At 63.5% G+C, this 24435-nt stretch overlaps 2 protein-coding genes across 5 annotated transcripts in view; both read right to left on the bottom strand.

Annotated features, from left to right (window-relative positions):
• Positions 1-1996, bottom strand: part of NRBP2 (nuclear receptor binding protein 2) — a 34336-nt gene extending 32340 nt beyond the window's left edge. For 3 of the 4 annotated variants that reach the window (XM_058832348.1, XM_058832350.1, XM_058832349.1), the window contains exon 1: positions 1556-1996. In XM_058832348.1, the coding sequence (XP_058688331.1) occupies positions 1556-1672 (117 nt within the window). In that variant the 5' untranslated portion in view covers positions 1673-1996. The remainder of the gene's footprint in view (positions 1-1555) is intronic. The other variant, XM_058832347.1, reaches the window with a different exon arrangement.
• Positions 1997-14205: 12209 nt separating this feature from the next.
• Positions 14206-18141, bottom strand: LOC131576051 (epiplakin-like). Its single transcript, XM_058832342.1, has one exon. It carries the CDS (start codon positions 17876-17878, stop codon positions 14957-14959), a length of 2922 nt encoding a protein of 973 aa, XP_058688325.1. The 5' UTR covers positions 17879-18141; the 3' UTR covers positions 14206-14956.
• Positions 18142-24435: the final 6294 nt, after the last annotated feature.

Here is a 24435-nt window from a genome sequence, read left to right as displayed (position 1 = left end):
CGACCCGTGTCGCTGTCACCGGGCACAGCTCAGGGATCCAGAGCAGCAAAACCCTCCAGGAGCCCCCAGCACGGCTGGTCCCACGGCATCGGAGCCCTGCCCTTGGGACGGGCCCGGGACTGAGCCCCGGGGCACAGCCCGGCTCTCCACACCTGGGCTTCCCACCCCGGGGCACGGCGAGCCCCGCTCCCGGGCCGTCCCAACGGGGCACAACGAGCCCGGGCTCCGGCTCCTGGCACCCTGCACCGGGGCACGATGAGCCCGGGCTCCGGCTCCTGGCTCCCTGCACCGGGGCACGATGAGCCCGGGTTCCGGCTCCTGGCACCCTGCACCGGGGCACGATGAGCCCGGGTTCCGGCTCCTGGCTCCCTGCACCGGGACACGATGAGATCGGCTCCCCGCACACGGGCACGGAGAGCCCGGTCCCCGCACAGGCTCCCGCACCGAGACAAGGCGAGCCTGGCTTTCCGCACCGGCACACCAAGCGCTGTGGCATGGCGAGCCTGGCTCCCCGGGGCTCCCCGGGGACTCGCTCCCCGCACCGGGCCCTCCGCACCGGGCTCCCCGCACCGGGCTCTCCGCACCGGGCTCCCCGCACCGAGCTCTCCGGGGCTCCCCGCACCGAGCTCCCCGCACCGGGCTCTCCGGGGCTCCCCGCACCGAGCTCTCCGCACCGAGCTCCCCGCACCGGGCTCTCCGGGGCTCCCCGCACCGGGCTCTCCGGGGCTCCCCGCACCGAGCTCCCCGCACCGGGCTCTCCGGGGCTCCCCGCACCGAGCTCCCCGCACCGGGCTCTCCGGGGCTCCCCGCACCGGGCTCCCCGCACCGGGCTCTCCGGGGACTCGCTCCCCGCACCAGGCTCCCTGCACCGGGTTCTCCGGGGCTCCCCGCACCGAGCTCCCCGCACCGGGCTCTCCGGGGCTCCCCGCACCGAGCTCCCCGCACCGGGCTCTCCGGGGCTCCCCGCACCGGGCTCCCCGCACCGGGCTCTCCGCACCGGGCTCTCCGGGGACTCGCTCCCCGCACCAGGCTCCCTGCACCGGGTTCTCCGGGGCTCCCCGCACCGGGCTCTCCGCACCGGGCTCTCCGCACCGGGCTCTCCGGGGCTCCCCGCACCGGGCTCTCCGCACCGGGCTCTCCGGGGCTCCCCGCACCGAGCTCTCCGCACCGCGCTCCCCGCACCGGGCTCTCCGCACCGGGCTCTCCGCACCGGGCTCCCCGCACCGGGCTCTCCGCACCGGGCTCCCCGCACCGGGCTCTCCGCACCGGGCTCTCCGCACCGGGCTCTCCGGGGACTCGCTCCCCGCGGAGCCGCTCCCTGCATCGCTCTCCAGCCGCCGTCCCCACCGTGCCCCGGGCACCTGCGGGAGCTGCGGCCCCCGCGAAGGGCGAAGGGTCGCGCTGGGCGCCCCGCAGAGCCCGCAGCCCCGCAGGGCCCGGCGGCGGCGGCTCCATCCCCATTCCCCGGCATCCACATCCCATCTCCCGGCCTCCCCCTGCCCGCATTCCCATGGCCGCCCTCCGGCGTTCCCATCCCGCCGCGCCCGGCTCCCACCTGCTCGCGGCGCTTCTGCCAGCGGCCGCAGGGACTCTCCTCCAGCACCTCGCTCTCCTCCTCGCTCTCCTCCTCCTTCTCCTGCGCCAGCCGCGCGTCCGGCTCCGGCACCGCCATCCCCGCCGCCGAGCGCGCCCTGCGGGCTGTGCCCAAACCTGCGGGGCTGTGCCGAGCTCAGCTGTGCCGGGCTCTACTCCGACCCGATCCGCTTCGATCCGACCCGATCCGCTTCGATCCGACCCGATCCGCTCCGCTCTGAACCACGTCGAGCCGAGCTGATGCGCGCCGAACCGAACGGAACCGAACGGAACCGAGCCGAAGGGAGCGAAACGGAGCGGAGCCGGGCCGAGCCGAGCCGGGCCGATGGCAGCGGCACCGCAGGGCTCCGCACCGAACCGAGCCCCACCGCGCTCTGCCGGTGCCGCGCGGGGCCGGCCCGGGCTCGTCCCGCCCCGCTCCGGACGTGCGGCCGCGCACGCCCCGCCCCGCCGGGAGGGGCCCCGGCACCCCCGGCACCCCCGGCACCCCCGGCACCCCCGGCACCCCCGGCACCCCCGGCACCCCCCGCACCCCCAGCACCCCCCATACCCCTAACAACCCCCGCACCCCCGGCATCCCCCGGTACCCCTCGGCACCCCCCGTACCCCTAACAACCCCGCACCCCCGGCACCCCCCGGCACCCCCGGCACCTCCCGGCACCCCCCGGTACCCCCCGGTACCCCCCGCACCCCCAGCACCCCCCGTACCCCTAACAACCCCGCACCCCCGGCACCCCCGGCACCTCCCGGCACCCCCAGGCACCCCCCGCACCCCCCGTACCCCTAACAACCCCGCACCCCCCGTACCGGGATGCGCCGCCGGGCTCCACCCGCCCCGGGGCCGTCCAGGGTCCGTGTCCAACCCCCCGGGCCCCGCAGCCGCCGCTCGCCCCCGCCCGGGGCCCCGGGGCTTGTCCCACCCCTCGGAGCCCCGGGCCCGTCCCCTCCCAGCGGAGCTGCCCTGCCCAGCCTCCCCCCGGCCGTGCCCCCTCTCCAGCCCCATCTCGGGGGGCTCCCGTCCTGCCCGCTCCCCCCAGCCCTCCCTGGCCGTGCCAGGGCCACCGCGGCATCTTCCCGAGCAGCCACAGCCCCGGGGGCTGGCCCTCTGCGGGACCCCCTCGCCGGGCCCTGGGCACCCCGAAAGGTCTGAAAACAGATGTTTTCATTCCACTGGGAAGTCTCTGGCTCGTTAGATGGTTGGGGTTTTTTTGTTGTTGGTTTTCTTTTTCTTTTTCTGGCCGTCTCCAGTTACTTTTAGCCCGACCATTCGTTGTCCCACCCTTCTTCCGTACGGTACTGGCGCCTGGCTGGCTTTGGCACGTCCTCCTCCTCCTCCAGCCTGTGGCTGCTCTGGCCGCCGCGGTTAACCGAGAGGGGCACGGCCAGGGTGGCTCTGGGCGAGGTGACACAGGACGTGCACACCAGGTATGGTCCACAAGGGCCCGGCCCTGGCAGAGGAGGAGGGAGCAGGAGCTGTTTCCTGGTGTGGGCCACCAGCAGGTCCTGCTGGGCCACCAGCTGGGCTGCTCTGACCGTGGCTCCAGGGTAAACGGTGCCCCCAGGAGCCGCCGTGGGCACTGACAGGGCCGTGTGGTGGCCCCATGCCTGAGCCCCCCTGGCTGAGTCCCCGCTGTCAGAGTGGCCCCGAGCTGGCCCTGGCAAAGGTCCCCCCATCATCCCCCCCTGGGCCACCTCCCCTCACCCATCCTGCCCCGCTGTGCTCTGTGCCAGGTGCCAGGAGCTCCCACGGGGGTGACCTTGTCCCCTACCTGCCAGACACGGCTGCAAGGGAAGCCAACCCCTGGCTCTTATCACGGCGAAGTCTGGGAATACGCTCAAGGACAAGGAATAAAAATGTTGCAACCAAACACAAGCCACGCGCCACACCCAGGCACCTTTCCCATCTGCCGCATCTTCACAGCCCCTGTGGCCCTTCCGTGACCTCCTCCCAGCTCGGCTGGCTCCGGTTCCCCTGTGACCATCCCCTGCCTGTGGCTCTCTGTGGAGCTGCCTTTCATCACCTCCAGCTCCCCCCAAAAAGGGATGAACAATGAGTTGGCAGAGTTTGCTGATGCCACTGGAGCTTCTGGGTGGTTTGGCTCTGGCGCTGGCTCTGGTGGCACAGGGAGGAGCGGCAGAGGTGTGGACGAGCTTTCACACAAAACCAGTCCCTGAGCTGGGAGAGCAGCTGAGCTGGGGGCCTGCAGGGCTGGGGTGAGGGCGTGGGGCACGGGGAGAGGCTCCTCACCCTTGCACCCCTCACCTGCCTTCTCCAGCTCCCTTCTCCTTCACTGGGGAGTCACAGCAGGGCGCTTCTGTCCTGCCTGCTCGTTCCAGGTGCCTCGTTCCACACGGGAATCCCGATGGGGCTGTGGAATTCACAGAGGAGGGAAATCTTTCACTGCTCCTGGGGGTGAGTGCTCAGTGTGATACACGGCGGAATTCGTTGCCACAGGGTGTTTGCAGCAGCCCAAGTAGATTTTAAAGGGATTTTAAAAGCCATTAGGCAAATTTGTGGGAGAAAAATTGATTGAGGGCTATTAACCAGAGACGCAGATGCAGCTCCTGGCTCCAGAGGCTCCGTGCTGTGATTGCCAGGAGCTGCAGCTGATGAAACACAGCTTGGCCCGGGCTCGGGTCCTTGCGCTTTTCCTGCTGGCAGTGGGGTGCAGGATGCAGGGACACGGGCTCTGAGCTGGGGAGCCACTTCCAGCTTCGTGGGGGGAAGCGTTTGGTCCTGAGGTTCCTGTGGATCTCCCTCGTGTTGTCACCCTCAAGGACACATCCACGTCTGGAGATTCCTGTGTCCCTCACCCAGGACACATCCACAGCTGGAGATTCCCATGTCCCTCACCCAGGACACATCCACAGCTGGAGATTCCCGTGTCCCTCATGCAGGACACATCCACGGCTGGAGATTCCCGTGTCCCTCATGCAGGACACATCCACAGCTGGAGATTCTGTGTCCCTCACCCAGGACACATCCACAGCTGGACATTCCCGTGTCCCTCACCCAGGACACATCCACGGCTGGAGATTCCCGTGTCCCTCACCCAGGACACATCCATGGCTGGAGATTCCCGTGTCCCTCACCCAGGACACATCCACGGCTGGACATTCCCGTGTCCCTCATGCAGGACACATCCACGGCTGGAGATTCCCGTGTCCCTCACCCAGGACACATCCACGACTGGACATTCCCGTGTCCCTCATGCAGGACACATCCACGGCTGGAGATTCCCGTGTCCCTCACCCAGGACACATCCACAGCTGGAGATTCCCGTGTCCCTGGCCTGGCCCAGCAGCTCCTACAGGATCCTTCAGGTCCTTTGGGGCACATCAATCCCCCTGGGGCTGCCTGGGCCCTGGATCTCCTCGTTCAAGGCTGGTCACTCTGAGCTCAGCATTCCTGCTGTGGGAATCCTCAGCTCCCTGGGACGGGAGCAGGGGCAGTGGTGTTCCCTCAGCAGTGACCATCTCCTGTGTCACCCCTGTCCAGACAGCGTCACCTCCTCATCCTCAGTGTCCCATCCATGGACCTGTTTTTGCTGGAGGATGCACATCAGCAATACCTGTCCCGCTGTTCCTTTCCAGGCAGGGGTCACACGGTCCTTCCTCCTCTGCTTGTCCCAGCCATCAAATCACCAGAGACAGGAGAAACAGGTTCCATCCTGGTGGCCTCCACACTCTCGTGTGTGACCTCCTGCAGCATCTGCCTGCCCCTGGCTGCTCCCAGGGCTCCAGCTGGGAATTCTCAGGGGGAGCAGGGGCCGGGCAGTGCAGGGGACCTGGGCTTGACCTCTGCCCATGACTGCTGTGCTGAGGATGTGGGACCCAGAGGATGCTCCACACCCACACCCAGAGCCCCAGGCTCTGCCTGCCTGGAGCTGGGCTCTCCACAACCCTGCCAGAGTGTCCAGGTGGGCAACAGCCCCTGGCTTGTTCCAGCCACAGCGTGGCTGTGTGCCCAGGGCAATAACCCCCCTCTCGAGCTGGCACTGCTAAGGCACCTCCAGCCCTGGGGCAGTTTTGTGCCTCTCCCTCATGAAAAGAAGGACATTGAAGGGCTGAGCAAATCCAGAGACAGGAATGGAGCTGGGAAAGGTCTGGAGCCCCAGGAGGGGCTGGGGGTGCTCACCCTGGAGAAAAGGAGGCTCGGAGGGGGTGAGACCTCCTCACTCCCAGGAGATCCCTGACAGGAGGGGGCAGCCAGGGGGGGATCGGGCTCTGCCGCCCAGGGAACAGGGACAGGACAAGGGGAAATGGCCTCAAGCTGTGTCAGGGGAGGTTTAAGTGGAATATTTGGAATATTCCTTCCTGGAAAGGGCTGTCCAGCCCTGGCCCAGCTGCCCAGGGAAGAGGTGGGGTCCCCATCCCTGGAGGGGTTTAACAGCTGTGGGAATGTGGCACTTGGGGACGTGGTCAGTGGTGGCCTTGGCTGTGCTGGGGAAGAGTTTGGCCTGATGGGCTCAGGGGGCTTTTCCAACCCAAACGATTCCATGATTCTCCTGCCCAGGAGCTGCCTGCATTTCCTCCACCAGCCCCTACCAGGCCATTTCCATTGGGAATCCCCTGCTGTGGGGCAGCTGCAGAGACCTTTTGTCCCAGACTCTGCCCTTTCCCTCTGCCAGCCCCTCTCAGGCTGTTCCTCTGCTCAGTGTCACCTTCTCCTGCCACAGCTGGGTCAGGAACCTTGGGAAGGTCCGATGCCTGTGGCATCAGGGCTCCAGGAGGAAATGCTGCTGCCAGGGGAGCTCCCCTGGCTGTGCTGCCACCAGCCCGTCCTTCCCCAGCTCCTTCCCGGCTGCCCTGAGCACAGGAGCAGGCCAGAGCTCCTGGCTGAGCACTTTGGGGATCTCAGCACTCAGATCATGGGTCTGAAGGTTCAGCTTTTGGTTTCCATCCAGGACTGTGGTGTGGGGGAGGCCAGGCAGGCAGGATTTGCTGCTGGGGGCGAGTTCTGTCCCCAGTGCCCTGGGCAGGTGCAGCTGGGGCTCCTGTCACCTGTGTCCCCAGTGCCCTGGGGCTCCTGTCACCCCTGTCCCCAGTGTCCTGGGGCTCCTGTCACCCCTGTCCCCAGTGCCCTGGGGCTCCTGTCACCTGTGTCCCCAGGTGTCCTGGGGCTCCTGTCCCCCCTGTCCCCAGTGTCCTGGGGCTCCTGTCACCCCTGTCCCCAGTGCCCTGGGGCTCCTGTCACCCCTGTCCCCAGTGTCCTGGGGCTCCTGTCACCTGTGTCCCCAGTGCCCTGTCCCCAGTGTCCTGAGGCTCCTGTCACCCCTGTCCCCAGTGCCCTGGGGCTCCTGTCACCCCTGCCCTCAGTGCCCTGGGGCTCCTGTCACCCCTGTCCCCAGTGTCCTGGGGCTCCTGTCACCCCTGTCACCCCTGTCCCCAGTGTCCTGGGGCTCCTGTCACCTGTGTCCCCAGTGCCCTGGGCAGGTATAGCTGGGGCTCCTGTCACCCCTGTCCCCAGTGTCCTGGGGCTCCTGTCATCCCTGTCCCCAGTGCCCTGTCCCCAGTGTCCTGGGGCTCCTGTCACCCCTGTCCCCAGTGCCCTGTCCCCAGTGCCCTGGGGCTCCTATCACCTGTGTCCCCAGGTGTCCTGGGGCTCCTGTCACCTGTGTCCCCAGTGTCCTGGGGCTCCTGTCCCCCCTGTCCCCAGTGTCCTGGGGCTCCTGTCACCTGTGTCCCCAGTGTCCTGGGGCTCCTGTCACCCCTGTCCCCAGGTACAGCTGGGGCTCCTGTCACCCCTGTCACCCCTGTCCCCAGTGCCCTGGGGCTCCTGTCCCCCCTGTCCCCAGTGTCCTGGGGCTCCTGTCCCCCCTGTCCCCAGTGTCCTGGGGCTCCTGTCACCCCTGTCCCCAGTGTCCTGGGGCTCCTGTCACCCCTGTCCCCAGTGTCCTGGGGCTCCTGTCCCCCCTGTCCCCAGTGTCCTGGGCACGGCTTCCTCTGGGGCCAGGGCTTGGGCCAGGACCTGCAGACCCCAGGGTGCTGCTGAGCCTGACAGGGCTGGCGGGTGCAGGGGCTCTGAAGCTGCTCCCCAGGGTGGGGGTCTGCAGGGGGGCCTCCCCCAGGGATCTGCAGCCAGCCTGGAGCTCCGTGCGTTATTCACTGTGGGTCCCAGGTGTGGATCCCCCCGAACGCGCTCCAAGTGTGAGCTGACAGAACCCTGGGGCCCCTCTCAGGTCAGTTTGTTTTTATCCCTTTCTGGAAGCTGTGCAGGCTCTGGGGTTCGGGGAACAGCCCAGCAGTGTCACCGTCACCCCCCGAGGAGCAGGGCAGCTCCTGCTTCCCTTCCCCTCGGATGCCGGAGGCTGCTCTTGGCGTGTGTCTGTTTTTATCCAGGCGGGGTGGAGGGGCTGTGATCATCTCGTGTGTTATTGCACAGCTCACACCGTGTCCAGGCTGAAGGTCTGGGTGCCAAACCGGCTCCGTGGATCTGGCAAACATCATCCTGCCGCTCCTGAGAGCCAGCGCGGCCGCACACGACACCAGGGACCCGCCTGTGTCACCTCAGCCTGCCCTGCAGCTCCTCACCTGCAGCAGCACCACTGCACACACACACACCGGGCAGGTGTGGGCCCTGCAGGTGCCAGCAGGGAACTCAGGGGTGTGGATTAAAGGGGTGCAGGGAACTCAGGTGTGTGCATTGGGGGTGCAGGTAACTCAGGTGTGTGGATCAGGGGGTGCAGGTAACTCAGGTGTGTGGATCAGGGGGTGCAGGTAACTCAGGTGTGTGGATCAGGGGGTGCAGGTAACTCAGGTGTGGATTAAAGGGGTTCAGGGAACTCAGGTGTGTGCATTAGTGGGGTGCAGGTAACTCAGGTGTGTGCATTGGGGGTGCAGGTAACTCAGGTGTGTGCATTGGGGGGTGCAGGTAACTCAGGTGTGTGCATTGGGGGTGCAGGTAACTCAGGTGTGTGGATCAGGGGGTTCAGGTAGTTCAAGTGTCTCCATTAGTGGGGTTCAGGTAACTCAGGTGTGTGGATTAGTGGGGTTCAGGTAACTCAGGTGTGTCCATTGGTGGGGTTCAGGTAACTCAGGTGTCTCCATTAGTGGGGTTCAGGTAACTCAGGTGTGTGGATCAGGGGGTTCAGGTAACTCAGGTGTGTCCATTGGTGGGGTTCAGGTATCTCAGGTGTGTGGATTAGTGGGGTTCAGGTAACTCAGGTGTGGGGATTAATGGGGTTCAGGTATCTCAGGTGTCTCCATCAGTGGGGTGCAGGCCAGCAGGACCCCAAGAACGCGGGATCAGAGCGGTCCTGGCAGACTGGAGCAGGCAGGGCAGTGTTCTGGAGCTGTTCCCACTGCAGCCATCGCTGCTGGAATCCCCCGGGCACGGGGCGAGCCCGGGAGCCGGGAGAGGAGCCGCAGCCTCTGGAACGGCTCCTTCTGCTCCTCCCAGCCCTGCCCGTGCTCCTGCTGGCCGGGAAACGCCTCTCCAGCTCTTCCCGAAGCGCTCCCAGCAGCGGGGAGGGAGCCAGCTGTGCCAGGAGCTGAGGCTGACCGGGAGCCTTGGATGAGCCCAGGGGCTGGAGATGGCCAGGGCTGACAGCGCGGTAGCCACAAAGCCCTGCGGAGGGCTCGGGACCTGTCCCTGGAGGGGACATCCCGGGGCAGGGGACAGCAGCAGGGGGAGGCAGAGGATGGGCAGGGGGTGAGGGGAGGGCACGGCCACAGACCCCGGGACAGGGCAGAGCTCAGGGAAATCCCTGGAAAGGGCCCTGCAGCCCTGGCACAGCCGGGACGAGTCCCCGGGGATGTGGCACTTGGGGACAGCAGCCAGGGCTGCCCTTGGCTGTGCTGGGGACGGCAGGAGTGGGCTCACAGGGCTTTTCCAACCTCAGCAATTCCATCATTCTGTGGTTCCAAGGGCAGAGATAACAAAGGGAGGGGGGGTCGGGGCCCTGAGAGCGCTGTCAGCAGCTGCTCCCACCGGAGCTGTGTGGTGGAGGACAGCTGTGCTTGGGAGCAGGATGGTTGGGTTCTGGGGCAGGATGGTTGGGTTCTGGAGCAGGATGGTTGGGTTCTGGAGCAGAGGGGTTGATTTTGGAGCAGAGGGATTGCTTTTGGAGCAGAAGGATTGGTTTTGGAGCAGGCTGGTTGGGTTTTGGAGCAGAAGGATTGATTCTGGAGCAGCAGGATTGATTTTGGATTAGAGGGATTGATTTTGGATTAGAGGGATTGATTCTGGAGCAGAAGGATTGATTTTGGAGCAGGCTGGTTGGGTTTTGGGCAGAAGGATTGATTTTGGAGCAGAGGGATGGATTTGGGAGCAGAGGGATTGATTTTGGAGCAGAAGGATTGATTTTGGAGCAGGCTGGTTGGGTTTTGGATTAGAGGGATTGATTCTGGAGCAGAGGGATTGATTTTGGAGCAGAGGGATTGATTCTGGAGCAGAGGGATTGATTCTGGAGCAGGCTGGTTGGGTTTTGGGCAGAAGGATTGATTTTGGAGCAGGCTGGTTGGGTTTTGGATTAGAGGGATTGATTCTGGAGCAGGCTGGTTGGGTTTTGGAGCAGAGGGATTGATTCTGGAGCAGGCTGGTTGGGTTTTGGATTAGAGGGATTGATTCTGGAGCAGGCTGGTTGGGTTTTGGGCAGAAGGATTGATTTTGGAGCAGAGGGATGGATTTGGGAGCAGAGGGATTGATTCTGGAGCAGCAGGATTGATTTTGGATTAGAGGGATTGATTTTGGAGCAGAGGGATTGATTCTGGAGCAGAGGGATTGATTCTGGAGCAGGCTGGTTGGGTTTTGGAGCAGAGGGATTGATTCTGGAGCAGAGGGATTGATTCTGGAGCAGAGGGATTGATTCTGGAGCAGGCTGGTGGGGTTTTGGGCACAGCTGTCAGACTTTGCCCGTCGCCTGTAGCTGGTCACGCACAGAGGGCACCTGGTTTGTGTCAGCCCCTGCTGCCACTGGAGCCCTCAGCAGCTCCCAGGGGATTCACTGCTGCTCCACAAGGCCCTGCTCAGGGTCTCCTGACTCCTGGCCCCTCTCACAGGGCTGGTGGAGCTCTAGGTGGGGATGGGCTGGGCACAGCTGAGACCCTGATCCCATGGGAATGTCCCTGCCCTGGATCCTGTGTTTGGCTGAGAGGGCATTCCCTTCTTCTTCAGACTGTGGTTTCACTTTGAAATCTCTGCTGGCTCCTTCAGCCCTGGCCCTGAGTGACCCCACTGCTCCCCAGGACCCTGCAGGAGCCCCTCCCCAGGCAGAGCTGGCCGAGGGCCCTGTCCCGCTCCCCCTGAGGGGACACTGGTGGCTGTGGAACAGGACGGGCGGGTCCTGGGGAGCTGAGCAGGGGACAGTCCCTGGCACACTCGGCACAGCCTCTCCCATCCGGGGAGGATGAGCAGGAGGGACATCATCACCCCAGCCTGAGGACTTTGGGCTGCAGGAGCTCTCTTGGCTGTCAGAGAGAGGAGTTTGGGCTGTCACATCACAGCTGGGGAGTTCCCTGTCCCAACAACCTTTAACATCTTTCTGAGCTTTGATAACGACAAAGACATGGAACCAGTTCAGTGGAAAATAGGATAAGGTTCATCATAACACTCTGGTTTGTTCCCTTTTTATCTGCCAGGTCAAACCTTTCATGGAGAGAAACGTAACAGACAGAGCTGGTGTCAGGTGTGACCTCTGGAGCTGGGGACAAGGTGCTGGAGACCCCAGGGCTCTGCTGCTGAACCCCCTTTGTGCTGTTGGGACAAACCAGGACAATTCGCACTCCCCAGCAGATCCCAGTGCCAGAAGCCAAAAAGGAAACTTCTGTCCCTGTGACAGCCTGGCTGCTGCACAGGGACACAGGGACACAGGGACACAGGGACACGGGGACACGGGGACACAGGGACACGGGGACAGAGGGACACAGGGACACAGGGACACAGGGACACAGGGACAGAGGGACACAGGGACACAGGGACAGAGGGACACAGGGACACGGGGACAGAGGGACACGGGGACATGGGGACATGGGGACACAGGGACACAGGGACAGAGGGACACGGGGACACAGGGACAGAGACATGAGGACACAGGGACACAGGGACAGAGGGGCACAGGGACAGAGGGACACAGGGACACAGAGACACAGGGACAGAGGGACACAGGGACACAGAGACACAGGGACAGAGGGGCACGGGGACACGGGGACACGGGGACAGAGGGACACAGGGGCACAGGGACACAGGGACACAGGGACAGAGGGACACGTGCCCTGTCAGCCTCAGGGTCACACTGGGGTGTGCTGGAAGGGGAGACCGTGGGCTCTCAGAGTCAGATCCATTCTGTATTTTTATCAACAGCTTTGGCAATAAACAGCAGGAAGGGTGAGCGAGCTGAGCTGGGCAGCACAGAGGGCTGGGACAGGTGACATTGAAGCTGAAGGAGCAGTCATGGGACCATCAGGAAGGGGCCCGAATGCACAGTCATGCCCCGCAGTCACTGAACAAACAGTGAAGCACACGGCATGGATGTGATTAAGAGGAAAAGGCCTGTGTGGCTTCAGCAGCCTCAGCAGGGATGAGGGTTCAGGCAATGAGGCCCTGGCGTGTCCTCAGCTGCCCCAGGAGGTGTTTCCAGAGGGGCAGACAGTGCCAGGGGCCAGGAAGGGCTCTGTGTGCAGCCTGAGCTCCAGCCATGCCCCAAACCCCTGGATTCACCGTGGAAAAGGGGCAGACACAACTGAGGGAGGAACTCAGAGCAGGAGCAGCTCTGGCAGGACAGATGTGCCGGGAGATAAAACTGCCCAGGGCAGCGTTATCAGGGCCAGACGGGGCCAGGAGTGGGTCTGCTCCGGCTGATGGAGGGATTGGCACGTGAGGAAACTGGGCTGGACACCCAGAGAACGTTTGTGGCTGCTGGAAAAGGAAGGGCAGAGCTGGCCTGGGAGAGCCCTGCCGGCCCCCTCGGCTGTGTCCGGGTGGGCTGGGGATTCCAGGGGGGTCACGAGCCAGGCTGGCACCTGTGCCACCCTCGAGGGCACCGCTGCAGAGCTCTGTGGCCCCCATGGGTCCCTGCAGAGGGACTTTGCACAAGAGCATGTGAAAATGGGAGAGGGTGGGATGGCTTTGTGCTGAAAGAGAGTAGATTTAGATTGGGTATCAGGAAGGAACTCTTCCCTGTGAGCGTGGTGAGGCCATGGCAGAGGTTGCTCAGAGAAGCTGTGGCTGCCCCTGGATCCCTGGAAGTGTCCAAGGCCAGGCTGGACGGGGCTCGGAGCAGCCTGGGGTAGTGGGAGGTGTCCCTGCCCATGGCAGGGGGTGGAACAGGATGAGCTTCAATGTCCCGTCCCAGCAAAGCGCTCCAGGAGTGCACGGTTCTGTGCTCACGCTGCAGGAAAAGCCGCTGCGGGCACTCCCGTGGGCACAGCGAGGCATTCGCTGCTTTCCTGTTCCTTCCCCAGCAGCTCAGATCCCGTCCTGGAGCTTTTTCTGTCCCCCCTCTGCTCCCACAAGAGCGAGGCGCTTCCCGGAGCATCCGCTGTGGTGCGACATTCCCGCAGGGATGGGGGACACCGCCCGAGCCTTCCTTTCCCCCGTGCCCCCGGCAGCTGCTCCGGTTCGTCCCGTTATGCAACGAGCTCTTAGCCATGCAAATGTATTCAGCTCTCCCCTCGCACAGCCTCCTGCTTTCCTTCAGCTGCGTTTTTGGAAATCCAGCGCTTCCTGTGGGAGCGCAACGCGAATCCCCGGAGCCATCCGGAGCCATCCGGAGCCCCCCGGCGCGGCTCCCCGGGCAGGCTGGATCTGCCCCCGGGTCCCCGCAGCCCCTTCCCCACCATCCTGTCCTCCCTCCCCCGCAGACCCTAGCCCAGCCCTCGGCGTGTCCCGGTGGCCCGGCAGTGCCAGGAGCCGCGACACGGAGCGCTGCGGTGTCACCGGCCGGTGGCTGCGACACTGCGGGGAAAAGGGCACGGCAGCACCGCCCCGGGGTCCCCACGGGGCTGGGGGCTCTGGGAGCCACCGAAACAGCCCTGTCTCCTCTTCTCTGGTAGCCCTGATGGGTTCTCCTCCATGGCTTACTCCGAGCGCGTTTTGTGAGCCCACTGGAACTTTTAGCTCCGGGGACATCCCGCACCGGGAGCTCCTCAGCCCGGGCACCCCGGGTGGGCAGAATTCCTTCCAGGGCCTCTCCTGGCCTCCTGCTGGATCGGCAATAACCCGCGGCAATCCTAGGGCTTGAGAAGACACGGAGCACACGGCTGCATTTCCCATCCCAGCAGTCCAGTCATCCTCCCTCTCCTTCCCTGTGCCTCAGCATTCCTGTGCTTCATCATTCCTGCGCTTCATCATTCCTGCGCTTCATCATTCCTGTGCCTCATCATTCCTGGGCTTCTCTGAGACCTCACAGAGCGGGACAGTGGGGTGGGACAAAGGGATGGGACAAAGGGATGGGGTGGGGAAGTGGGGTGGGACAAAGGGATGGGACAATGAGATAGGATGGGGCAGTGGGATGGGACAATGAGATGGGACAAAAGGATGGGATGGGACAATGGGGTGGGACAAATGGACGGGACAGTGGGGTGGGACAATGGGGTGGGACAATGATATGGGATGGGACAGTGGGGTGGGACAAATGGATGGGATGGGACAATGGGGTGGGACAAATGGAAGGGACAGTGGGGTGGGACAATGTAATGGGGCAATAAACAGCTCAGCTCATCCTTTTCCCTGCTCCCTTATGAGGAATTTCCAGTCTCCCCGTTCCCTCTATGGGGCAGCACCCCATGCCCTGCGGGCAGTGCCCTCGTGCCCCAGGCACTGCTGTTCCCGTGGGTGCCCCTGGCCACCTCTCACTGTCACAGAGGTCACAGCCCTGGCACCAGTGTCCCTCTCTTTCAGTGCTCGTGTGCCACGAGCTCCAGCAGCCCAGGGGCGCTTGCAGCCCCATCCTCCAGCCCAGGGACCCAGTTCTGCAGCAGAACTTGGGACAGGTCAGGTCCCAGTGTCCCACAGGCCACCACTGCCCCTGCTGTGCCTCAGGGTCCCGGCTGTCCTGAACAGGGGGTGTCTGTCCCTCTGTGGCTCCCCTGGGGCCGGGTGTTGCTGCCCACAGCCCCCACCCTGGGGTCTCTGCCTGCTCCCCTCAGGGCACTCTGCAGCCCTCCTGAGCTGGGTGCTGGCTCCACGTGTCCCTGTCCTTGCTCACGGTGCTGTCCCAGGGCTCCTGGACACCCCCAGAGCCCCTCTGGGAAAGCTCTGCCAGGCCAAAGAAATCCCAACACAGTCAGAGTTGAGCCAGCAGGAGTTTAACCAAGTGCCCACCCCCTCCAGACGTGGCTTTGTCACCGCCGTGACACACGGAGGGACGTGAAGAGCAAAGTCCCACAGGTGCCCAGGACCCTCCTCTGCCTCTGCCGGGCGTTAGTGGTGCCGGGGGTGGCTCCTGTCGAGCCGGGGGCCGGTGGTGATGGTGGTGGTGATGGTGATCCTGTTCACCGTCAGCCCTCCCGAGGGGTAGGTGTCGAGACACGCCTCCCGCTTGTACTCGGAGACCTGCTTGGAGGACAGGAGCTCCCACACCGACACCCTGCGCTCCTGGGACGGGTCAAAGGTGATGTAGGAGCCCTCGGAGCGCAGAAGATCCATGGTGTGCGCCGGAAGGGCCCTGAAGTGCTTCTCGAGGCTGTCACTGGCGAGGCTGCTGGTGGTGCTCAGCAGCTCCTGGATGGGCAGTGTCCCCCCACGGTACAGCTCCAGCAGCTCCTGCCGCTTCTCCTCGGGGATGTGGTGGGAGAAGAGCAGGTCCCACAGGGAGGTCTGCCTGCCCTGGAACTCCCCCAGTGACACCTCGGCTGTGGTGGCCTTCAGGGTCTCTTCCCAGGCCCTGTCCCCGTGCAGGGGGGTGGGTTCAGCCTCGGTGGCCACTGGCTCTGCCCTGGGACCACTCACAGGTGCCTCTGGCTCTGCCCTCGCTGCTGCTGCCCTGGTCACAATGGTGGTGACAATGGTCTTCACCTGCTCCAGGGTCAGCTCCCCTGCCTCGTAGAGCTCCAGGACCTCCTTCCTGTTCTCCTCGGGGATGTAGCGGGAGTGGAGCAGGTCCCACAGCGAGACCCTGTGGCCCCGAAACTCCCCAGCCTCGATGTCAACCATTGTGGTTTTCAAGGTTGTTTCCCATGGCTCTTCTCTGGGGGATTCGTCACCCTCTTCTCCTGCTGCTGCTGTCACAGGGTCCTTGTTGGAACTCTTGACTGTGATGTGGAATTTCCTGCCTGCAGATTCTTTTTTCTTAATGAGAGTGGTGACAGCAGTTGTCATCTGCTCCAAGGCCAATGTCCCGCCACGGTACAGCTCCAGCAGCTCCTGCCGCTTCTCCTCGGGGATGTAGTGGGAGAAGAGCAGGTCCCACAGGGAGGTCTGCCTGCCCTGGAACTCCCCCACTGACACCTCGGCTGTGGTGGCCTTCAGGGTGTCCTCCCAGGCCCTGTCCCCATGCAGGGGGGTGGGTTCAGCCTCGGTGGCCACCGGCTCTGTCTCTGGCTCTGCCCTCGCTGCTGCTGCCCTGGTCACAATGGTGGTGACAATGGTCTTCACCTGCTCCAGGGTCAGCTCCCCTGCCTCAAAGAGCTCCAGGACCTCCTTCCTGTTCTCCTCGGGGATGTAGCGGGAGTGGAGCAGGTCCCACAGCGAGACCCTGTGGCCCTGAAACTCCCCAGCCTCGATGTCAACCATTGTGGTTTTCAAGGTTGTTTCCCATGGCTCTTCTCTGGGGGTGTCATCATCCTCTTCTCCTGCTGCTGTCACAGGGTCCTTGTTGGAACTCTTGACTGTGATGTGGAATTTCCTGCCTGCAGATTCTTTTTTCCTAATGAGAGTGGTGACAACATCTGTCATCTGCTCCAGAGTTAATAACCTTTCATGGTACAGCTCCAGCAGCTCCTGCCTCTTCTCCTCGGGGATGCAGTCGGAGAAGAGCAGGTCCCACAGGGACACCTGCTTTCCCTGCAGCTCCCCAGCCAGCACATTGATGGTGCTGGACTTCAAGGCATCATCCAGGAGCGCTGAACAATCCTCTCCATCCTCCCCTGCCGCTGCCGCTGCCCTGTGTGGGCTCCTGGCACTTGCCACGAGCGCGGCGTTTGCAGCTTCTGTTCGGTGCACGATGGTGGTGACCACAGTGGCCACCTGCTCCGTGGTCAGTATCCCTGCCCTGTACAGCTCCAGCAGCTCCTGCCGCTTCCCCTGAGGGACGTACCTGGAAAAGAGCAGGTCCAGCACAGAAACGTTTTGCCCGCGGAACTCCCCAGCGGTGACACGGACGGTCGCGGACTTCAAGGACTTTCTCAGCTGCTGCTCCTGGGCCTGCGTGTCCTGAGCTGGGGGTGACGCCCTCACCTTGTCACGGGGTTTGGCTGAGCCCAGAGCCCCGTTCTCCCTTTCTGCCCCGGTGATGGTGGCGGTGAGGATGCTCATCATCTGCAGGATGGTCACCGTGCCCGCCCTGTATTTCCTCAGCAGCTCCTCTCTCTGCTGCTCGGGGACGTAGCGGGAGAAGAGGAGCTCCCAGAGGGTGACGCTCTGGCCCTGGAAGAGCCCCACAGGCAGCGTGGTGCGGGCGGCCTGCAGGGCTTTGCGGGCATCCTCGGTCAGCTGGTAGAGCACGGAGCCCTTGTCCATCAGCTGCAGCATCAGCAGCCCCGTGTCGGGGTCAGGCACGCAGCGGCGCAGCAGCTGCAGGTACGTCAGGTTCTCGTGGGTGTTGGGGTCGAAGCAAGTTCTTGTTTGATTCTCGGGGTTAGAAAGGAACTGGCTCATCTCCTGGTCGAAGTAGCCACGCTTGTAGGCCTCCTCCACGGGGACACGGTGGCCGCGCACGGGGTCGATGATGCCGCCCGTGGCCATCTGGGCCTGGAGCAGGCGGATGGCGTGTTCCCTGACGATGAATTCCTGCTTCATGGCCTGGAAGAGGGAGATCCTGTGTCCTGTGTAGGGCTCTGTGTACCCTGTCACCGCTCCCTCTGCCGAGAGCAGCTTCTCGTAGAAGTCCCGGCCAATGAGTCCCTGAGCCAGCGCCTCTTTCACCGAGAGCTGCTCGTTCCTCACGGGGTCCGTGAGCAGCCCCGAAGCCGCCTGCGCCTCCAGCAGCACCAGCGCCGTGCCCGGGGTCAGCAGCCCCCTCATCATGGCTTCGTAGACGCTCAGCTTCTTGTTCTTGGCCTGGATGAAGACTCCAGCGATGAAGTTACTCCCACCCCCACCCACCTCTCTGTGTTCACCTGCAGCTGGGTTACTCCCTGTGCTGCTCGACTCGTTCTGGGAGCATCCACTCATCTTCTGCATCATCTCTGGGAGGAATCCTGCTCCTGTGGGGCACGGAGTGTGTCTGGGGAGGCAGAAACAAACAGAGCCTGTGGTAAGACACAAGTCCGTGTGCGGTTTTCACAGTGGGTGTGGGGGAAGCCTCTCCCTGGAGGTGACCGCAGGGAGAAGCAGGGAGTGGCCTCAGGGGCTTTGCTGCTCCCTCAGAGCAATCCAAGGGCCAGGCTGCAGCTGGGCTGGCCAGAGAGCTCTGAGGGCACGTCCCAGGTGAGTGACAGCACCACAGAAAGGAGCATCATCCCAGCAGCATGGACACCCTGCAGCTCCCCACCTGCTCTCTCAGAGCCCGACACTGCCTCAAGCCTGTGGCCTCAACCCCTTTCCTCTTCTGTTCCTGGGTGACACAACCACCACTTCTGGGCTGATGCCACTGGGTGTCTGCACGAGACAGGACCGCTGCTCCTGACACCTTCAGTTTTAGCTTTCGTAATTTTCAGATCCTCTGCTGCATCAGGATGTAACTCTGAACTTCACAGAGCGTTAGCAAGCTCTCCTCATAGTTCAGTCAGACACAACAATCCTTTCACAGCCCAAAAACCAAGATCACCGTCATGGATTCAGGCCCCAAAAAGTACAAACAGCAGTGAACTGGGGGCAGTTACTGGGAGGATGGGACTTCCAGCTGTAACTGGACAATTAACCCCGATATGTAAATGCACCAAAATTTGTGAATGCACAAAAAAAATGCACCAAAAGTGTGAAAACCTGTGACCCACTGTCCACCTTGGGCAGAGCCACAGCCAGCTCCTGCACTGCCCAAGGCCTTTTTAACAAATACCTGCTTTATTCCTTTAACTCTCCAGCCTCTGATCCAGGGAGCCTCTCAAGGCATCGCTCCCTCCCTGCCCCCTGGAGCTGCCCTGGGACAGCCACATCTCCCTGCTGGTCTCTTCCCAAGCTCAGCTCATGCCAAGAGACAGCAGTGGCTTCCTGACACGATGGCACAGCCTCAGAGAGGTGCTGCCTGGTGCTGCAGTCATTTCCTGCCCTCTTGAGATCATCTCCCTGTGCCGGTCACAGGCTGGCCACGAGCGTGGTGGGACACAGGGTGACAGGCAGAGCCCAGCCCACGGCTGTCTGTGTGGATCTCCTGATCCCACGCCACCCTGGCAGTCCGTGGGACGCGGGAATAGCCTCAGGGATGGAGGAGTGGCTGTTCAGATCCGGGGGCAGCAGTGGCTCTCAGCTGAGAGAGGCTTTTCCCCTGGCTGTGCTGCTGCTGCTGCTGCTGGGGTGGGTCTCTGGGTTCTCTGGGTCTCTGCTTGTCCTAAGGCCTCTGGGTGGGCAGAGACCCCAAACCCCGTCCTGCAAAACTGGGCTCCGTATTATTTAATGTAGGAGTCACAGATGCATCATGGAATCCCGGGATAGTCTGGGTGGGAAGAGACCTTCAAACTCATCTCGTCCCAGCCCCTGCCACAGGCAGGGATGCCACCCACTCCCAGGATGTCTCACGTTGTCACCTGGTCCCCTTGGGAAGCCTTGTAAACAAACTTTCAGCATCTCCAGCATTGTGCAGTGACGAGGCCACGGTCTTGTGAAAACAGCAGAATCGAAACCCAGAGCATCTCTTTGGGAACGCCCATCTCCCGTAAACTGTGCTGACTGACATTAATGACACGTTTAGCTCCCTATCAGGGTCACAGCTTAAGTCTCCGACTGTTTACTTAACAGTCAGAAAGTCTCTGAGTCATTGCTTTTGATCCATTTAAACGTTGGATTGATGCTGGGCCAGCTGCACCACGATGGGGCAGAGATTTATCCCAGCCCTTGCTCTCCGGGGACCCTGCCCGTGGCTCTGTCCCACCTTGCGCCTCCAGCAGCAGCTCCTCTCCCCCCTGCCCGACCCCGAGGATGCAGCCGGGAGGTGACGGGCTGGCTGTGCTGCCTGCTGGGGTGGCGCTGGGTCCCCGAGTGCGGTGTCACACCCTGGAGCCGGCGACACCTTTGTAGGACACGGATGTCGTGTGAACACCCTGCGCTGCAAAGTCAGCTGCAGCCTGTCATTAGCCGCTCTCTAATCAGCCTCCTGATGCCGGGGCTGGGCTGCAGCTCCCGGGGCAGGGGCTGGCTGGCTCTGCGAGCTGTTGCGGCAGCCCAGCCCAGGAGGCTCCGGTGGAAGCGGTTTTCCAGCCGGAGCGAGCCGGGATGGCCCCACAGGGCGGGGGTCCCCAGTCCTGCCCACGCCCCGGGGAGCGAAATCCCACCAGTCCCTCCAGCCCCCGCATCCCAGAGACCCCCACCGCTCCAGCCCCTGGATCCCAGAGACCCCCACCGCTCCATTCCCTGGATCCCAGAGACCCCCACCGCTCCATTCCCTGGATCCCAGAGACCCCCATCGCTCCATTCCCTGAATCCCAGCGATCCCCATCGCTCCATTCCCTGGATCCCAGCGAGCCCCATCGCTCCATTCCCTGAATCCCAGCGATCCCCATCGCTCCATTCCCTGGATCCCAGCGAGCCCCATCGCTCCATTCCCTGGATCCCAGCGATCCCCACCTCTCCATTCCCTGGATCCCAGCGAGCTCCATCCCTCCGATCCCTGGATCCCAGAGACCCCCATCGCTCCATTCCCTGGATCCCAGCGATCCCCATCGCTCCAGCCCAGCCCCATCGCTCCAGCCCCCGGATCCCAGCGATCCCCATCCCTCCATTCCCTGGATCCCAGCGATCCCCATTGCTCCATTCCCTGGATCCCAGCGATCCCCATCGCTCCAGCCCCTGGATCCCAGCGATCCCCATCGCTCCATTCCCTGGATCCCAGCGATCCCCATCGCTCCAGCCCAGCCCCATCGCTCCAGCCCCCGGATCCCAGCGATCCCCATCCCTCCATTCCCTGGATCCCAGCGATCCCCATTGCTCCATTCCCTGGATCCCAGCGATCCCCACTGTTCCAGCCCCCGGATCCCAGCGAGCCCCATCGCTCCAGCCCCCGGATCCCAGCGATCCCCATCGCTCCAGCCCCACCGCGCCGGTCCCACCGCTCCAGCCCCGGGTGCCGGCGGGTCCCGCAGCTCCGGCTGTTTCCCTCCCGCATCCCAGTTCGGCTAAAAAGCTAACAAAAAACATCCCAGAGAGCAGCAGCTCCGCTCGGGCCTGCTGCCACTCGGTCACTTTGTCCCTTCCCAAAAAGGACCAAGCTCTGCCTGGAGATCTCCTGCTCTCCGGTGCCGGGAGTTTCAGCAGCCACCCCTTCCCCGCGCGGGAGTTTGGGACAGAGGTGAGGTCCCCGCCTCCCGTGCAGGTTCCCTGTGGTGGCCTCGGTGACCCCCAGGTGGGCTCTGTCCTACCTCCTGGACGTGTATCCAGAGCGGCTGGATCGCCGGCAGGCTCCGGTTCTCCTCCTCCTCCTCCTCTTCCTCCTCCTCCTCCTCCTCCTCCTCCTCCTCCTCCCGCCGACTCGCAGCCAGGTGAGCAGAGGAGGCAGGAGCCCCATTTAAACCCTTCCCTCCCCGCCCCTGGGGCCGGCAGGGAGGCGCTGCCTGTGCTGACACACGGGAGCAGAGCTGGAACACGGACCCGGACTGACCGCAGGACCCCCGGGGCCGGCAGCAGCCCAAGGACAGGACGTGGGACACCTCTCCTTCCATGAGGCTCCTGGACTCCGCTTTCTCTGACAGCTCAGCCGCTCGTGGACAGCCCTGCCCACGGTCCCACGGGGGTGTCCACGGATCTGGGCTTGTTGGAATTGTCTCTGGGAGCTGCAGCCAGCACCCTGCAGCTGTCCCTGCCCCCGGCCGGGACAGAGCAAGCCTGTCCCTGTGGCCATGCCTGGGCTGACAGAGAAGGGCCAGCGCTGGCCACGGGTGTGCGTGGGAACATTGGTGACAGTGGCCGTGCTCCCATCAACCTGCACAGGTGTCTGTGCCACACACACGGGTGTCTGTGCCTCGGTGTGTGTGACTGCGTGGGCTCCCTGTGCCCCCCCGTGCCCGGAGCCCTGCGGGGTCCTGCGGGACCCTGGGGTGATTCCCTGGGAGCCCGGACACCCGGGACAACGCGTGTGCCAGTCCCGTGAGTGGGGACACTGTGTGTCACACAGCCCGGCGTGTGACCGTGTCCCGCGTGGCCGTGGGTGACTCGGTGCCCCGTGTGCAGGAGGGACTGCCTTTCCTGGGTGTCCTGCTCCGGGAGCACATTCCTGCTGGCGTGGGCGCTCGCCAGACTGGCTGATCAGCACGCCGAGAGCTTCTGGCTCTGACTCACCGCGGGGTTTGGCTCCAGGGAACACACCTGGGCTGGAGGTCCCCTGTCCTCGGGGGAGAGGTGGATGCAGGACCCGGTCCCGGTGGCTTCGCTCCCTGCTCTGAAGCCCTTCCCTGCCCGACATCTGCTCTCAGCCTGCCGGATGCTGAGCTCGGGAACTGCAGCATAACTGGAACTTCACTAATTGCATTTCTCTTATCGTGGGCAGAGAGTGACGGGACAAGGGGGGACAGTTTTTAACTGAAAAAGGGGGGATTTATTTAGAGGAGGTATTGGGAAGAAATCCTTCCCTGTGAGGGTGGTTTGGCCCTGGCACGGGTTGCCCAGAGAAGCTGGGGCTGCCCTTGGATCCCTGGAAGTGTCCAAGGCCAGGCTGGACCGGGCTCGGAGCAGCCGGGGATAGTGGAAGGTGTCCCTGCCCATGGAAGGGGTGGGACTGGAGCTTTGGGGACACTTCAGCCCAAACCCGTCTGTGATTCCACGGTGGTTTTGTGATTTCACCGCAGCTTCAGCCATCCCGGCTGGGCTGCATCCTCAGCGGGAGAGAGTACGAGGGGTGCAGGGGTCACCCGGCCTTGCTGGCAGAAGGATCCCACCTCTCTGTTCGCTCAGCTCAGCTCAGCCCAGCTCAGCTCAGCCCAGCTCAGCTCAGCTCAGCCCAGCTCAGCCCAGGCTCCGTGCACAGCCCGGGCACAGCAGGAGCAGCATCACCGAGTTTCTCCACATTGGTGCCCCCCCTTCTCCTTGGGCACGGCCACGGCCACGCAGGAAACTCCTCCAAAGTGTGCCAGAGGCCCTGGAGCCCTCTCTGGAGCTGGCACAGCTCGTTTAGAAGCCTCCCAGCATTTTACAGCTTCCCGGGAGGTTTCTTTGCCCCTGCCAGACGGGCTGTGGTTTATCTCCCCGCACAGGACGTGTCCCGCAGAGCTGGTCCCGTTCCAGCTGTGCAGAGCACGCTGCCACCCTCTCCAGAGCCCGGGCCACGGCTCCTCTGAGCGCCTGCAGGTGTGGGATGTGTCCCCAGAGCAGCCACACGGAGCTGCTGTCCCCTGGCTGCCCGGGACAGCCAGCATCACCCGCAGTGAACCTCCCTGACAGGCAGCAGGAGCCCCTGACAGAGCTGGAAATGCTGGTGCCCCTCCCAGAACATCCCCTCTCCAGGGCAGAACCAACCAGGCCCTGCCCAGAGGAGCGAGCGATTAATCCTGGACTAATTCATTAATTGTGGAAAGAGCTGCAGGAGGATGGGCTGGCAGCTGCCCACCCCACGGGGAAGCTGCTCCCAGTCCAGACCGAACCCCGGAGGCTCCCGGCAGGTCCAGGGGTGCCCGGCCAGGCTGTGCAGATCCTTCGGTGGGTGGATGGGTGCTGTGGATCCCTGCAGATCTGTCCGTGGATGGTGTGGATCCCTGCAGATCCATCGGTGGGTGGGTGGTGTGGATCCCCACAGATCTGTCCATGGATGGTGTGGATCCCTGCAGATCTGTCCATGGATGGTGTGGATCCCTGCAGATCTGTCCATGGATGGTGTGGATCCCCACAGATCTCCCCGTGGGTGGGTGCTGTGGATCCCCACAGATCTCCCCGTGGGTGGGTGCTGTGGATCCCCACAGGTCTCCCCATGGGTGGGTGGGTGGGTGCTGTGGATCCCTGCAGAGCTGTCCATGGATGGTGTGGATCCCCACAGATCTCCCTGTGGGTGGGTGGATGGTGTGGATCCCTGCAGGTCTGTCCATGGATGGTGTGGATGGTGTGGATCCCTGCAGATCCTTCGGTGGGTGGGTGGATGGATCCCTGCAGATCTGTCCATGGATGGTGCGGATCCCTGCAGATCTGTCCCTGGGTGGGTGGATGGTGTGGATCCCTGCAGATCTGTCCATGGATGGTGTGGATCCCCACAGATCTGTCCATGGATGGTGTGGATCCCCACAGATCTGTCCATGGATGCTGTGGATCCCTGCAGATCTGTCCATGGATGGTGTGGATCCCTGCAGATCTGTCCATGGATGGTGTGGATCCCCACAGATCTCCCCATGGGTGGATGGTGTGGATCCCCACAGATCTCCCCATGGGTGGGTGCTGTGGATCCCCACAGATCTCCCCATGGGTGGATGGTGTGGATCCCCACAGATCTCCCCATGGGTGGGTGGTGTGGATCCCCACAGATCTCCCCATGGGTGGATGGTGTGGATCCCCACAGATCTCCCCATGGGTGGGTGGATGGTGTGGATCCCCACAGATCTCCCCATGGGTGGATGGTGTGGATCCCCACAGATCTCCCCATGGGTGGGTGCTGTGGATCCCCACAGATCTGT

The sequence above is a fragment of the Poecile atricapillus genome, chromosome 2, assembly GCF_030490865.1.
Source record: "Poecile atricapillus isolate bPoeAtr1 chromosome 2, bPoeAtr1.hap1, whole genome shotgun sequence".
In the NCBI taxonomy this organism is placed as follows: Eukaryota; Metazoa; Chordata; class Aves; order Passeriformes; family Paridae; genus Poecile; species Poecile atricapillus.
This window is presented reverse-complemented; position numbering and strand designations above follow the sequence as displayed.